This window comes from Chiloscyllium plagiosum, unplaced genomic scaffold (genome assembly GCF_037043375.1).
Source record: "Chiloscyllium plagiosum isolate Xiang-an unplaced genomic scaffold, Cpla_swu_hap1 HiC_scaffold_1, whole genome shotgun sequence".
NCBI lineage: Eukaryota > Metazoa > Chordata > Chondrichthyes > Orectolobiformes > Hemiscylliidae > Chiloscyllium > Chiloscyllium plagiosum.
The window spans coordinates 87887072-87904128 of NW_028270139.1; the positions used below are offsets into that span (position 1 = coordinate 87887072).

A 17057-nucleotide genomic window follows, 5' to 3' on the forward strand; every position below is an offset into this window, starting at 1 on the left:
CCCAGAAGTCCACTACTTACCTTATTTATTGATGACTCAAATGAGGAAATAGAACGCTGCATATTCGAGTTTGAAGAAGACACTACAGTTTGGAGCTGGGGCTGGGAAGTTACAAAATAACAGCAAAATTCTGATGAGTCAAACCCCTCTGATGATTCTGACAATTCCTTCCCCAAAATTTGTATTAAATAAAGCTTAGAAATTGTTAAAGAGGGTCCTATGTAACATAATTTTCCTGCAAATTCACTGTCTGAAAATTGCCAAATAAAAACACAACTAATCAATGTGAAAAATATCATTATTTATTCATTTGGCACCTTGTCCTAACCTTATGAATCACAGTAAAATCATCAGATTTTAACTCCAGAGAAGCTCAGTAACTTTTTAATGTGCGGGATTCAAACAAGTAATAAAATTCATTGCATCATCAACCCAGTCAAAGACGTCTGGTGAAATCCCAGAGTATGTAGCTTTGGCTAGTGAAACAAGTAGGCAACCAGGTGTTTGTCAGATTCTTCAGGGTCTTTGGCCTCCTCAGGCTCCTTGGTTGAAGAATCCATGACTATCTTACCTGTCAGTTCTGTTGTGTAACGCCATACCTGCATAAGTTTCTACAGTTGCTCAGCTGAAAGTTCTATGCCAGTTTCCCACATGCAAACAAAAAGAGCTTCAAAGGGTTAAGTAGCCTCAACCTGGTCCCCTTCTTTTTGACATCTGATGCAGAATGTGCCAGTTTGATCCCATTGTAGTAGAAACAGTTGGCAACTATGACTTCTGTCAACATGCCTTTTTCATCTTGACCCTGGCCTCTTGAACAGCTGGATAATAATCCTGCTTCTTACTGATGACCTTGCTAATCCGAGAAATCGAGTGATATCAGCAGTGGTTTTCAAGTTCCATTCAAACCCAATTCTAAGCCTGGAGATTGGCCAAGGTGTAGGGAGACAAAAATGTCAGCTTGACATTCTGAGGCCAGTGATTTTGGGGTCTACAGGATACATGTCCAATGATAGTAATGTTCTCTTTCTCCTGTTGATATATTTTGACCGCTGTCCTGAACCACACCTCAAAAACAGGTTATTTAAGAGGCTTTGTTAGCCTCGCCTTGCATGTGAAATGTTATGATATTTACAAAGCAATGTTGTTTCTTGGATGCACACATCTCAAAATCTCTGCAGGACTTCCTCAGGGTAGTGTGCTAGACCCAACCATCTTCAGCTGCTTCATCAATACCTTCCCTCCATCATAAGGTCAAAAGTGGGGACATTCGGCAACGATTGCATAATGTTCAGCACCATTCACGACTCCTCAGACACTGATGCAGACAATATTCAAATGCATCAAGATTTGGACAATATCCAGGCTTGGGCTGACAAATAGCATTCATTCCACACAAATGTCAGGCTATGACCATGTCCAATAAGCAACAATCTAATCACTGCCCCTTGACATTCAATGGTGTTCCATCACTGAATCCCCAACTATCAACACCCTGGGGGTTACCATTGATCAGAAACTCACTGGACTCGCCACATAAACACAGTGGCTACAAGAGCAGATCAGAGGCTAGGAATAGTGGGGCGGGTAACTCACCTCCTGACTCCCCAAAGCCTGTCCATCAAATAACTACAAGGCACAAGTCAGGAGTGTGACGGAACACTCCCCCCTTGCCTTGAGGGGTCAAAAACAATCAACAGTTGTGACATTATCCAGGGCAAAGTAGGCTGCTTGATTGGCACCACATTCATTACCATCTTCTCCATCCACTACTGATGCTCAGTGGCAGCAGTGGGTGCTGCAGAAATTCACCAAAGATCCTGAGACAGCACCTTCCAAATCCATGACACTTTAATCTAGAAACACAAGGGCAGTACAAACATGTGAACACCAGCATCTGAAGTTCCCTTCCAAGCCACTCACCATCCTGGCTTGCAAATATATCACCATTTCTTCACTGTCACTGGTCAAAATCCTGAAATTCCCTCCCGAAGGGTATATTGGGTCAACCTACAGCTCATGGACTGTGGCGGTTTAAGAAGGCAGCTCACCACCACTTTCTCAAGGGCAACTAGGGATGGGTAATAAATGCTAGCCAGTCAGTGATGCCCACATCCCATGAGTTAAGGGAGAAAAGGTCAAACAATGGCTTTCCTAGCATTCTATGATTTTGTGCTGTTGCATGGCTTAACTCCATTCCCACCCATTAGCAATCATAGAGCAAGCTTACACAAGTTCAGCTAACTGAAGGTTACCAGTGTTGAATTCCAGCTGATCGGAAGCATCGATCCACTAGATTTGCTATTCTGCTCGTAGGAATGGCTGACAACTTTGACATGGCTAGAGATTCATGTCATCTGAATATGACCCCAATGGCAAAGTTAAGGAAAATGGAACTCGATTTGGGCAAGTTCAAGGTCATTGTCTTTGAAGAGATGAATTGGGTTATTTTTTAAATGATAAAAGCTAGGAGATGTAAAGAAGGAGATTCAGCAGTACAAGTACACTATCATTAAAGCTAATAGACAAATACAAAAAACAAACATTTTAATGGAATGCTAGCCTTTATCTCAAAGCAGTTGTAATACAAAATGGAGCAACGAGTGTAAGTAATCCTTCGATTATACAGCGTTGAGGTTCAAATTAAAATGGTGTTTTCAATTTTGGGCATCACACCTCAGGACAAATATACTGGCTTCGGAGAGAGTGCTGTGCAGATTGCCCAATGTGATTTAAGAGCTTTTGAGTAGGAACTTGCCTGTATTAAGCCTTCAGGATACATAGTGCATTAGTCACATTGAATACAATATGCAAAAAAAACCAAAGAGTTGCAAGTGCTGGAAATCAATAACAAAAACAAAAATGGCTGGAGCAACTCTGCAGGTCTGGAGAGTATTACGGACCAGGCGAGAACCCCTCAAAACATTTGAAGACGGTAGCCCAGACCCTAACTTTGCTAATTGTTTTAAGCAGGTGTAAGTGGATATTCCAGGAGTGATGTAGCTGGCTTTAAACAAAACACAATTTTGTTCCAGATGAACAAAAAAGAATAGAATATAGAATGCCATAACTTATCTGAATACCCAATCACACCGAAACACAACTTAATGATACTGTTCCAAGTACTTGCAACATCCCCATAAACAACTCCTTGGCAAAAAAGTTAAAATCAAACACAGGCTCTTAGGGGAGAGATGTCATAGAGATGATCAGCTTCTTTGGGTCTCCAGCTTAAACTTGACCAGCAGCTGCAAACCAAACAGCTCGCTAAAACCAATTCAAATCAAACCCTAGACTGGGAGAACTGGCTATTCCCCTTACATTGTACAACACTTAAAAACTTCTTCAAGTAGATAAACCCTAAGATATATCAGAACCTCTGCCTTTCCGACCCCTCTGGAAAAGAAACCAAGGACAACATAACCTTATTAATAGAGTAGCATCGTCACAAGAGAAAGCAGAGTTAATGTTTTGGGCTAAGTGACCCTTCCTCTCTGGTATCCATACAAGTTTCAGAGCACCAAAACAAAAACTAAATTACTAATACTTATTTTATTCTGCAGGATGATACTATTTACACACAAAGGCACATATTTTACAGTCATATTTTACGTTATGAAAAGGGTTTAAAGACAAAATTTGAGCCTGCAAACTCTTTCATATTGTCTGGGTACAATGCCCAGACAAAAGTATGACTTTTTATACAAAGATTCCTCTTACTTAATTTTTACTTACAGCATTCCACGTTAGCTTGGCTGCTACCGTCATATTTATAGGTATTATAAGTTCCAGACTATATAATCAAATGGTGTGCATAGGAAGGCTCACAGCATGTTGTTTCTTAATAAAAAGTTGTATTTCTGCAGCTTTTCAGAGCATGGTACAAAAATGGTATATAACACTGCAGGGATCAACATACAATTAAAGCCTCACTTTCTTAAATTTATCACATATTTAAAGAATACCTTCATGTGGGATAGGCTTTTACATATTTTAGCAATACACATTACAAGTTTGGCAAACTTCAACTTACAGTTCTTAAGTTTCATTCTACAATACGAACTCTATTATATAGATTTTTACAAGGCCAGAAAGGCCATTTAAAATCAGGATTAATTGTGTTCCCAGCACTTTTTTTTAAACATTCCTTTATTTGTCATTTTCCCATTTGCTTCTAAAGATATAGGTCAACAAGTATTGGGCATTCTAGATGCACAAGCTTGAGAAAAGTGGCAGACTCAACTACAAGGCTCAATCTCATCCTATCCACTGCCAATGTGTGTGCCTTTTAGTACACTTTACAGCAATCAGAAACTGGCCAATCTTCTCTAACTCAGTGACTCTGGACTAACTGTAGATTTCTTAATATGAGAAAAAGTTATGCAAGAAGAATTCAGCTCTTTCTCCACACCCACTGATATTTGGGATAGCATTTCCCCTCAGTCATAATATTTTTCTATCTCAAGTCATAACTCATACAAAAAAATTGCAGAAGTTAAAGCACAAATTCCACTCGTTACATTTAAGTTTCTACAATCTATTGTGCTACTCTTTAAAGTTAGAAAACATGGGACCTGCCCAAAAAACTACCCAGGCTCCCAGGGTAAACTAATCACCTCTGGGAGTTCTATTTGTAAGCATTCATGGAGCTGATAAAAATAAATTGTTGGTTTATCTGAGCACACTAATAGCTGCATACACATTATAAAAAAAAACTTTCAAAGTATTTTTTAAATTTACTAGGAGAATAACTACAGTACATTAATACAACTAGAAATAATTCTCAATATTTTTTATAACAAACACAGAATGTTGGAGAAACTCACTAGGTCTGACAGCACCTGTTGAGAGAGAAATGGAGTCAACATTTTGAGTCTGGTATGACTCTTGTTCAGGTTGAAAGGTGTTGGAAAATAACTTCTTTTTTAATATTTCTGACAGAGGCAGAAGAGGGTAGGTGGTAGAGAGACCCAACACAAAAGACAAAGGAATAGTTCTTAGAGGAGAAAGAAAGGGATATAAAAGTGGTGTCAATTAAGTTATGAAAGGGAGAGAACTTGATCAGTTTCTCTAGTTATTGAATCCTCTTCCCCTACACAGTTCCTCTAGCCACATAGTTATCTGTTAGCCACATATTTATCTGTTATGTTTATTCCCACTACCACTTGGCTCTGGTAGCAATCCTGAGATTACAAACTTCGGAGGTACTTTTTTTCATTTAATTCCAAGGTCTCAATATTCTTCTTGTAGGATCTCATCCTTTTTTTAAAAAACTGTGTCTTTGGTTCTGATATGTATCATGACCACAGGTTGTTTACCCTCCCAGTTTCTGAATGTCTCTATTCAACTGCAGACATTCTTCACCAGGGAGCCACATACCATCCTGGAGTTTCTTTTATGTCCACAGAAACACCTTTCTGCTCCAATTACTATTGAAATCTCTCTCACTATAGACCTGCCACTCTTCTTCCTCCACTCTTGTACACCAGAGCCACCCAGTGTGCCATGGACTTGGCCTTCGCTGATATTCCCTGAGAAGACATCTCCCTCAAAAGTGTCCAATGTGGTACATTTATTGGTGGTAGTGATAATGGGTGTGAGGAAGGGGCACAGTGGACTCCTGAACTAACTGCCTTCCTCTACTGTGCTTGGTGGTCACCCAGTCCCTTTCTGCCAGCACAGTCCCAAATTGTGGCATGACCACTTCATTGGATATGCTGTCCACAACAATCTCAGCATCATGGATGTTCCCAAACGAGTCCATCTCTGAATCATGGTTAGCCAGTAGCTGCAGCTGGACACACATCCTGCACACGGGGTCAACAAGGACACTGGAAATGGCCATGACTTCTCATATAATGGAGGAGGAGGAGCAGACGATGGGTACAAGATCCACTGCATGACATCTGTTTAGATTAAGCTTATTAGTTATTCCCTTTAAAAGAATATTCATTATGCTCAGGACCTTATTTCAGTCCAAACCCTCCAACTGCAATTCAAGTACTTTGGAGACCTTACTATCACTACAACATGGGAATCAAATCTGACAAAATTCTATAACTGAAATTGAAGGTGTAGTAACACAATGAAGCATTCATATTAATAACTATCTTCACCAGTTGCTGTTAAAATGAATGCGTTGAGACACTTGCCCATTGTGTAACCTGAGCTTCATGTGATCAGTGAAGCTGTGAGAAGTTTAACTTGTCACTGCTGATTAAATCAGATTAAATAAATATTTCTTACAATTACTTACATGGAAGTTTCACTTTGCCAAATCAGAAAATGAATTTTAAACAGCACAGTCTTGACTAAAGAAAGGATGCTGCTATGCCATACCAGATGAAAAGATTCAGAAACACTGACAAATAGAAGTGATAAAAAGGCAATGTAAGCTAGCCTTAAGAAAAGTCCTAAAAACTTTACAATTGCATTAACTTTATTATAAAAAAGATGAAATAATTTCAGCAATTCAACATAAAAGCATCTGGAGTAAAAGTATTGCGCTGTGCATCTGACAATAACACCACCGTCAAATACAGAAAATCTAAATATGTTCTCCTGACTTCCAATGGGTCACAACCACCACATCTCCACCTCACCCCACCATTAACATTCATGGGGTCACCTCTGACTGGAAGCTTCATTTGACCAGTCCTGCTGATATCATGGCTACAAGAAAAGATTATAGACATCTTGTGCTAAGTGCTTCTCTGACTCTTCCATGCATTGCTTAAACTGGAAGTAGTCACCTGATACAGGTACATCAACCAAAAAGGTTCAACAGCATCCAGTACAAACTAGCTCTTGCTAGTAAACTTTCAGACTGAGGTGTCAATATACATTATGTAAAATATGAGAGTACAAGAACACAAACATATTTCACCAACAACTTTTACCACGTAAAATGATAACAGTTGTAAATTGTATACCATTAGAACTAAGCTCCCTTTAATCTCACACACTTAGCTTTGCAGTTTCTTCCTCACCATTGTTCCAAAACCCTACTATTCCTAATTAACTGTTATTTCCAATACACATTGTAGCTTTTAAATCCTGTAATAAAGTCTCACCACAAATACCAAAGAAAAAGAAAACAGAGCTCACTTTTAAATCCACTGCATAAAAATGCCTACTTTTACTACAGGTTTCTATTATAAAATGGTTCAAGCCTCAGTTTTCCTGTTTACTTCTAGTGCCTGGAGGTGCACACTAGGACCGAGACTGCCTTTTGCAGACCCAGATTACACTCTAAGAAGAAAGGACTGCTTGAATTCCTGGAATTGTCCAGGAATTCTGAATCAATAAAGTGTGGAGCTGGAAAAAGAACAGCTGGTCAGCAGAGGAGCAGGAAAGTCAATGTTTCGGGTAGTCTGTGAGTTCCACATTTTACTGACTCTGACTCTCAGCATCTGCATTCCTCACTTCAGGAATGTCTGAAGACACGCTTCCACAACACTTCCTTGACACTCCTCTCGCTGTGCTTCCAGAATAACACCAGTTTTCTAGCTGAAACCAACTGGAATTTGCATACTTATATACTGCATAGCCTCCAGTATACCCTATTAATACTTGGCACAAAAATTAGAAAACAATTTTACAATGCTACTTTAAAAACTGAATACTAAATATAGTACAAAACTGTTGTGCAGTGGCTGCTTTTTCAAATGTGAATTTAAATTAGCATTGTCAAAAATCAGTTTTTGCCTTCCAGGAATAATTTTAATTCCCTTCAGAAGCCAAATGGAAACTATGTTGCTGATTATTTTCTTCAAATGTTAAATTTGTTGATTTTCACAGTGTAATAGATGCCATTAGTATGAATGTCAGATGGATCTGGCTTTCAAGCACTCACCTGTTTCTGTTCCTTCAACTTGCTCTGCCACCGCTCTCGTCTCCGTTGTTTTTTTTTCAAACTTTTAAGTTTATTTCTTTGTCTTTTATTCAGTGCTTTTCCACTTAGAGTAGAGAATATGGGAGCGTATGGAGGTGATTCATTGCAAGGATTGCTTGTGCTTCCATCGTGCCCTTCCTCCCACTCCTCAATGCTTCTTGCTTCAGTACTCGAATCAGACGACCAACCTCTAAAAGTAGCATTGGCAAATTTGCTCCTGCAATGTCTTGGCACAGATGGTCCAGGATCCAAACTTCCTTGTGCTTCTACAGGACTGGTAGTGAATGATTGAGGACATGCCATAAAATCAGACTCTCGACTGTACTGACTCTGAAATGCAGAACTGCTGGACTCTGCAGATGCAGACTGTTGCAGGTTAACATCTTCTATCAACGGAAACTGTCTAGGACCAGTAATCTCACCTAGATGATGCATTATAACTCCGCAGGAAGCTGATCGTGGACACAATCCATGCATGCTAGAAAAACTAACAGATTCATCCTTTGAGTTTGTGCTGCTAAAATCCAGACTGAGAGACTTTTTATGAAAACCAATCAATGCACATCTGGCTCTCAGAGGCTGTGAAGCAGAAGAGCCTGGCTGTGGATAAGCTTCTTTGAAGTTAAATTCATTGCTGTCAACTTCTACCATTTCTCGGTTGCGTGATCTTGCCTCCAGGCAAAGTGCTTCAGTTATTCTTTCACCATCCATTTTTCTCGAAGAGTGTAAAAAATCTTTAAACACTTTGTTGGACATGATGTTTTCTGTTCCATGCTCCACATTTCCCACAGTTTCTAACTTGTAAATGCGTCGCAGTTTCGGGAGAGATTTCACCTTTGCCGACTCAATTGTTCTGATTAAACATGGTGTTTCATAGTCAGTACGACTCTTACAAATATGTACAGTCACTGCTTGCCCACAAGGGCATTTTGCTTTGCTGACAAAGTTAAAATCCCCTAGGCGGGCCCCACAATGTAGGCAGTTCAGTTTCCCAATTGTCCACCATGACTATGGAAAAGAAATAGAAAACAATCTGGTCATTGTAACAAAAATAAAAGTGGGAAACAGGCCACAAACTCTTTTATACAATTCACAAGGTCAGCTTTTCTTTTCTGTGTGTAGTGTGGAATCTAGTACAACACAGAAAAACCAACACAACAGTAAGGCTGAGACACCTGACGTAGCAAATTGTGTTTTTTTTTTACAATGTAAAATGTAGCAGCGGACTTTAGAAATATATGTTGCCATTGATATTAGTATTTTTCAGCAAAGCCTGAAAATTCCACACTATTTCATGTCAAATTTCAAAAAAGTATAAGACACCATCTTCAACTATGAAAAATATAAGTGGCTTTAATGAACACAAAGCAATAGTATGTGCAACTGAAACCAGACTGTAGGAGTACAGCATATAGTTCAACAAAATCTCAAAGGTAAACCACTAACATACAAAGCATTAAAACATATACAAATTAAATTGTTGAATGGCTTCATTGCTATTTTAGAATCCTCTGAAAAGCATTAAATATTGTTGAAAATAATTATGAATTGGTCAAGGTCAACACGGTTTGTTATGTTTCTTTAGGCCTAAAATGTATGGAAAATGATTTGAAGATGGTACAAATTACATCCTTATCACAGTGAGTAGATATTCATCACAGTGTGTCTTGTAAATTCCAATTCACATCGTTTCTCACCCTAAATAGAACTTTTACTGTAAAGATTTGTGTTTTCAACCATAATCTAGATTTTGTAAAAAGATACTCAAAAAAAGTCAATTTTTATGGAATTAAATAGCCCTATGAATGCGCTGAATAATCATACAAATGGAAAAGAAGCTCTCGGTATTGCTCACGTAAAACAATTCAAAATTCTGTGGTCTGTGAATGACTTTTGAAAAATAATTAAAATTCATCACTTGTCATTAATGTATTTGTGTCATTCGGCTATGGAAGGAGAACGAATACAAGGCGAATGCAAAAATTACATCTGATTGTATCATGTAATATAAATAATGTGCCACAATATGATAAAGGATTCCTTTTAAATACAGAAAACATTTCAAGAACAAACATAAACACCTTTAATAAAAACAATAATAACAACAAAAGTTTTGAATTATATTTGCACTGGAAGAGACACAAAAGTCTGCAGTAGTAATCCTACCTTGGCTGATGACTTAGGCAGGGAACTTACCAGCAGAGAATCGCACCAGTAAGGTGGAGCACTCTGCTCTGGGAAAACAAAATTCTGCATCAAATGAAAAGTAATTCTGAAGTGGAGTGGAAGGGACCCAAGATTTTATTTTTAATTCTAGAAATAATTCTCCTTGAACCACAGAAATTAATTGACAAGGAATGGGAGCATTACAAGGAAGACACTATGGAACTCTTCCTCCAATGTGCTAGTCAGCAGCATTGCATCTGATGTCCAAGAGCCTAGTCTCATGCAGCAACTTGTAAATGTACCTCCTTCACACCCCTGTATTCAGTTTGATTTCAGTGGAAGGAGAGCCTCCATGAATGTCATAGCAGAATACACCCTTGTTTCCAGAGGCATGTGGAGTAAAATTCCCACATTAGCTGTACAATGTTTGGGTCTGGGAGATTGTATGCATAAAACATTCACAGATCTTTAGTGAATGAGTTCAAAATGTCAGAAATTCAAAAGATCTGGGTTCCACCTGTGGGGAAAAAATGCAGAGCTATGTATCCAGTGACCCTTCTTCAGAACTGATTATAGCTGGGAAAAAGACCGGTATATATACTAAAGATGGGGTGGAGGGAGAGAGAGGACTAAATGACAAGTAGAGATGAAGCCCAGACAGAGAGAACAATAGTTAGACAAAGGAATGGGTAACGATGATCCTGATAGAATCAATAGCTGCTAATAGAGAATGATTGGTAGCTGACAATGGGATGGTTACTGTAACAGCACATTGTGTATGGGGTTGGGGTAAGGACATGTGCGAAAATACTCAGGCCCTAAAATTCTTGACCTCGATATTGAGTCCAGATTGCTGCAAAGAGCCCCAAGTGGAAAACAAGATGCTGTTCTTCCAGCATGCACTCAGCTTTGCTGCAACATTGCAGCAAGCATGAGACAGATGTTGGCCAGGGAACACCGTGGTGTGTTCAAGTGGCAGGCAACTGGAAGCATAGGGTCATTTTTGCCGACAAAACGCCACCCCACCTGCATTTCATTTTCTCATTGTAGAGGAGACCACATGGTGAGCAGTGAATACATAGACTAGATTGAGTGAAGTGCATGTAAATCGCTGCTTCCCCTGGAAGGCGTGTCTAGGTCCTCGGATATTGAGAAGAGAGGAGGTAAATGGGCAGATGTTATACCTTCTGCAATGGCCTGGTATGGCAACTACCCTGCCCAGAAACAGCACAGCCCAGACCATCCTGGAAGCCAACCTTTCATCCATGGCCTCCATTTACACGGAAAGGCTGCCAATGTCATCGAAGACCCATTGCACCCGGTAATGATCTCCTACAACCCCTTCTGTCAGGCAGAAGATACAGAACCTTGCACTCACGCATCAGCAGGTTCAGGAACAGCTTTTTCCCGGCCATGATTAGACTGATAAATGGACCCTCTAACTTCAAGTAATGCTGATCTTGCATAGCACGCACACGGTGCAATGTAACCTGTATGCTTCTGTCTAGTTTTTTTTTCACCCTATGATCTGCATGTCCTTGCTTACTTTAATCTGCCTGTACGGCTTGTAAACAAAGCTTTTCATTACCTAGATACACGTGACAATAAATCAATCAAATCAAATTTGATTGCATGTCCATCCCCCAACATGATGGTCTCAGGGCACTCCGCTTCTTTCTGGGGAAAAAAAAAGGTCCAGACCATCTCTATCCATCACCACTCTCCTCCACCTGGCTGAGCTTGTCCTCACTTTGAACAACTCCTCCCACTGTTGTCAGGTCAGCAGCGAGGCCATAGAGCTTAGTTAGACCTGTCTCTTTGTGGGGTACATGGAATATGCCAAACCTACTCTGGACACCACCGACAACTCTCTCTCCACAATATCGATGACATCATCGGTGCTGCTTCCCTCTTGTGTCTGGAAATGGAAAGGTTTATCAATTTCGCTTTCAATTTCCAACTTGCCTTTACCTTCACCTCGTCCATCTCTGACTGCACCCATCCCTTCCTCAACATCCATGTTTCCATTTCTGAGAATAGTCTGGTCACCAATATCCACTACAAAACCATTGACTGCCATTTCTGCTATCTCCAGGGGATGATACGACCAGATACATATTCCCCTTCCCTTCCTTGCCAGCCTTCCATAGGTACCATTTCCTCTGGGATACCTTGGTACATTTCTCTTTCACTCCCAACATCTTCCCACAGCCCCATGGCACCTTCCCATGCAATTACAGAAGGTGTAATTCCTGCCTATTTACTTCCTCCCTCCCTCCCCAAACACACCTTCCAGGTGAAGTAGCACTTTATTCAAACTAGTCTATTCGCTGCTCACAATGTGGTCTCCTCTACATTGGGGAAATGAAGCGTAGATTGGGTGACCGCTTTGCAGAACATCCACGCTCTGTCCGCAAAGAAGACTCTGAGCTTCCAGATGCCTGCTACTACAACACACCACCTTGTTCCCTCACCAACATCTCTGTCTCAGGCTTGTTGTAGTGCTCCAGTCCAAGCTGGAAGAAAAAACACCTCATTTTCCACTTGAGAACTCTGCAGCCTTCTGGGCACAATATTGAGTTCAATAATTTTAAGGCCTGAGCACCTTCTTCCAATGTCCTTACCCAAACCTCCACCCACCAGGCCATGACATGGGCCTGCTACCACAACCATCTAATTTTCAGACAATAATGGTCCTAATTAACAGCTACTGAATCACCCAGGCTGATGTTTATCTACTCCATTTCTGCCCAACTGTTGTTCACTCTCTCTCTCTTGCTGAGTCCATCTACATATACTGTTTACTCCACCCATTACTCCATCCCCACTTTTAGTCAGCTACAGTCAGTTCTGAAGGAGGGTTACTTGACCTGAAATGTTAACTCTGCTTTCTCTCCACAAATGCTATCAGACCTGCTGAGTTTTCTCAGCAATTTCTGTTTTTGTTTTTGATTTTCAGCATCTGTGATTTTTTTGGGTTTTTTTGTGGAATGACATTAGTTTTGTTCTCAGTTCATAAGTAGCTAGGGTGAGCAAGGTCTTTTTATTCAGATCAGAAGCAAGTTTTTCAATTCTGTTCAGAAAACTCTGTTGAACTAAGAAGCCAGTATTGTTTCCCTCCTACAACAAAGATTCAGGACAGTTCAAGGAGTATGTTACTTCAGCAAAAGGATAGTTTGTGAAACTTTCAAATTGTGCAAGTCTGGTTAGAAATCTACAGGACCAAGAAAGCTTATGGTCTCAAATTTGAGAGCCATTCATACGAGCAGATTTAGAAAGGTCTCAAACAAAGTTTATGGTTTAGAATCTGGAAGGAGTAATTAAGTAGATCACAAAAGAGTTAGGACAGGGAGAATACTTTCTCTGGACATGAGACTGTTGGGAAACAAGCTGAAGCATTGTTTTGCTGTGTGAGAGAGATCATTCGAACTAAATTACATATTTAGATAGCTTTGGTTTGCTTCATTTTACTTTTTCTTTGTGTTACAAATTTTTCTTCCATTCTAAAAGAAAACCTGCGGCCTAAATGAATAAACACAGTGATAAAACACCAATTCAACTAACTAAACAAAAAAAAGTCATCAAGTCAGATTTCTCATAATATCTATTTGTTTGGATCTTAACAAACCCAAAATGAAAGTCTTTCACAATCATGCCACAATTCACTGCTTCTGATCCAAAAGTCATAATCTTTAACTTTAGCAGTTATTATCAATATGTGGAAAATTAACTCCTCAACACCTGGAACCCACCCACGTTGACTAACATTGATGTTCTACCAGGCTCAATATTGGGACCTTTGTTGTTAGTGATATATAGTAATGATTTAGACTTAAACGCAAGAGGCATAGTTGGGAAATTTGGAGATGACATAAAGATTGGGACAGGTACTTGACAGTGAAGGCAATAAATGTTGACGGTTGGAAGACATCAATGTTTGATTGAGTGGGCAGAGGGTGGCAAGTGGAATATAACCCAAAGATCGCAAAGCTATGCATTTGGGCAGGGCAAACAAAACAGAAATTAGATAATAAATGGGAGGGTACTGAGAGGAGTAGATGAAGTGAAAGACCTGGGCGTGTATGTCTCCAGGTCCCTGAAGGTGGCAGGATAGGCAAACAAGTTGAAGGAAGTAACTGGATGTTTTCTGTCACTGGAACTATGAAATAAGGAACTAAATACAAGAGCAGGGAAGTAATGCTGGAACTAAATAAGATGCCGGTTAGGTAGGTCACAGCTGGAGTTTTATGTACAGTTCTGGTCACCACATTAGAGGAAAGACATAATTGCTGTAAACGCACAAGAAGAGATTTACAATATTGCCATGGCCTTAAAACTGCAGGTGTGAGAAAAGATTGGAGCAGGCTGTGGTGGTGATTTAATTAAAGCATGAAAATAAATAAGGGGCTTGGATAGAATAACAGAGACATCGATTAAATGAGAATACAGATTTAAAATGAATGGTTGAGGGGACATGAGAAAAAAACCTTTCCAGCCAGAGGATAGTGGGTGTCTGGAATCTGCTGCCCAGTTTTGTACTTGAGGCAAAAGGTGGCATAGACTAGCCGGCTTTTTATTCAACTGGCATAGACACAATGTACTGAATGGCCTCCTTCTGTGCAATAACTTTTCAATGGTTATATTGTTGACTCCAGAGCTGTAACCCACCTATGTCAACTAGACACTTTCTGTAAACACACAGACATGCAGCAAGGAACTGTGAGCCTCTGATGAAGAACTGGGTTACTAAGTCCATTTTGCACAACACAACAGCACGCAGTCTACCCATTTAGCATTGCTGTCCTTCCTATCTAATTATTTAAAAGACATTTGCACTCAGTTTTCCTATGTATGGTGACTAACCCTATCGCACATAGGCGCAAAGGGGATGACAAATGTTGGTAGAAGGAAGATTCCTTACAAGGAATGAAGTTATATTGAAGGTAAAATAATTTAAGCTGACATGAACAAAACTTCTCCAACAGCAGCTTATAGCTTTTTTATAAAATCAAATCCTTACATTAATGATTTAGCATTAAGAGTCCAAGTTGTACAGCATGGAAACAGACCGTGCTGACCAAATATCCTAAATTAATCTAGTTCCATTTGCCAGCATTTGGCCTATATTCCTCTTCATATAGCCATCCAGATGTCTTTTAAATGTTGTAATTGTACCAGCCTTCACCACTACCTCTGGCAGCTTGTTCTATACACGCACCACCCTGTGTGTAAAAAAGATGCCCCTTAGGTCCCTTTTAGATGCTGCCCTCTGGTTTTGGACTCCTCTATCCTGGAGAAAAGATTTTGTCCATTTATCCTATCCATGCTCCTCATGATTTTATAAACCTCTACAAGGTCACTCCTCATCCTCCGATGCTCCAGGAAAACAGCCCCCAGCCTATTCAGCCTCTCCTAATAGGTCAAACCGTCCAACCCTAGCAAAATCCTTTAAGTCTTTCCTGCACCCTTTCAAGTTCCACAACATCCTTCCTATTGCAGGGGGACCAGAATTGAATGCAGTATTCCAAAAGTGACTAACCAATATTCTGTCGAGCCACAACACGATATCCCAACTCCTATACTCAATGCACTGACCAATAAAAGACAAATGTATGAAACATCTTCATTTCCTGAATATAACATAGCAAAACTTCAGTTGTTAAGAAAAATGCATTTTAACTGCTTCTGAAATTAGTACTGTGTGGAATGAAAGAACTTTTATTGTTAAAAGACAAAACTGAAACACAGGTTAACAGTCCCTCTTCAATTATCAAAATAAGCACAGCAACAAAAGGCAGTACAAAAATAGTAAAATTGGTACTTGTTATCTACTTTATAAAATGTGCAACTTAATCACTTTGGCTGCATCCTGCTGATACATCAATGTCTTCTTCTAGTCCACTTTCATTGTTACAAATTACAATTTATTTTTATATTTAGACATTGAAAATCACTAAACATGCAAAATCCTTTCTACTGGCATTGTTTACCTATTTGCTTCTATTCCATTTTTGCAGGATTTTTCCCCACTATCTCACATTTCCTGACCATTGCTTAGTTGAAAAGCTTGGTCAGCTTGTTTGTTAATCATTCCATAAGTGACCGACCTACTACGTTTGAAATAGCCTCTCATCCTTCTCCCCCAACTTTCTTGTGAAAAATCCTCACCTCTTCCCTTTCCATGTATCACATTTGTACCATTAACTGAGACTGGAAAATATGGAGTGAATATTTAATTCTGTCCCTATAGACTGTATAAAGGCACTATTATACAGTGGATCATCTTCACTCAAGGATTCTCTCAAAAAGATGTTGTCCAATTTATACTGCATATGCTCATTGCTCTTGGGGACTAATAATCAACCTTGTAGATTGGGATTTGAGTTACATGTAGACTGATTGGTAAGCATGGTAGCAGGCAAGTCAATCAGACTGGCTAAATTCAACTTCACAAATTGCCATGTTGAGATATAAATTTACCATTTCTAAAATGCTCAGCCAGTATTCCACATTGTGCTTTTGGTTTTCATTATTCAATATCAAGACGGTTACCAAATCAATGATAATTAACTAAACACTGCTGTTAAACAGTATTTTCAAAAGTATTTTTCCCAGCCCTTTCCAAGTTAGACAACAGATCTATTGGTTAGGAAGTAGTAGCGCTTTGGTCTGTTGACATTCACTATGACTGACATGCAGAAATACACTTAGCATCTTAGGGAGAGATACTGAGAATAAAATGGTTATAAAGAGCACACCTAGTTTTACTATACTTCTTGCATTAGCAGCAGTACCTCATTTACACCACTAGGTTCAATTGGGACGATAGAAATGAGCTCCATGTTCACAAGACCACGTTGTGCTCTTGGTATTTAAAATTAAATGTTTTGAGATTTCACAGGATATCAATGATCTGTTGTTGTGTTTTGGTTTGAAAGGCTGCACTATTATCATATCACACCATCATTTTTATATCTTGTATAGCCTTATGGCTGTTTGA

The 17057-nt window shown here is 39.5% G+C and overlaps 1 protein-coding gene across 3 annotated transcripts in view; it reads right to left on the bottom strand.

Annotated features, from left to right (window-relative positions):
- rnf180a (ring finger protein 180a) overlaps positions 1-17057 on the bottom strand; it is a 136073-nt gene that overhangs the window by 98162 nt on the left and 20854 nt on the right. For all 3 annotated transcript variants that reach the window (XM_043689494.2, XM_087988665.1, XM_043689501.2), the window contains exon 4: positions 7853-8899. In XM_043689494.2, the coding sequence (XP_043545429.1) occupies positions 7853-8899 (1047 nt within the window). The remainder of the gene's footprint in view (positions 1-7852; positions 8900-17057) is intronic.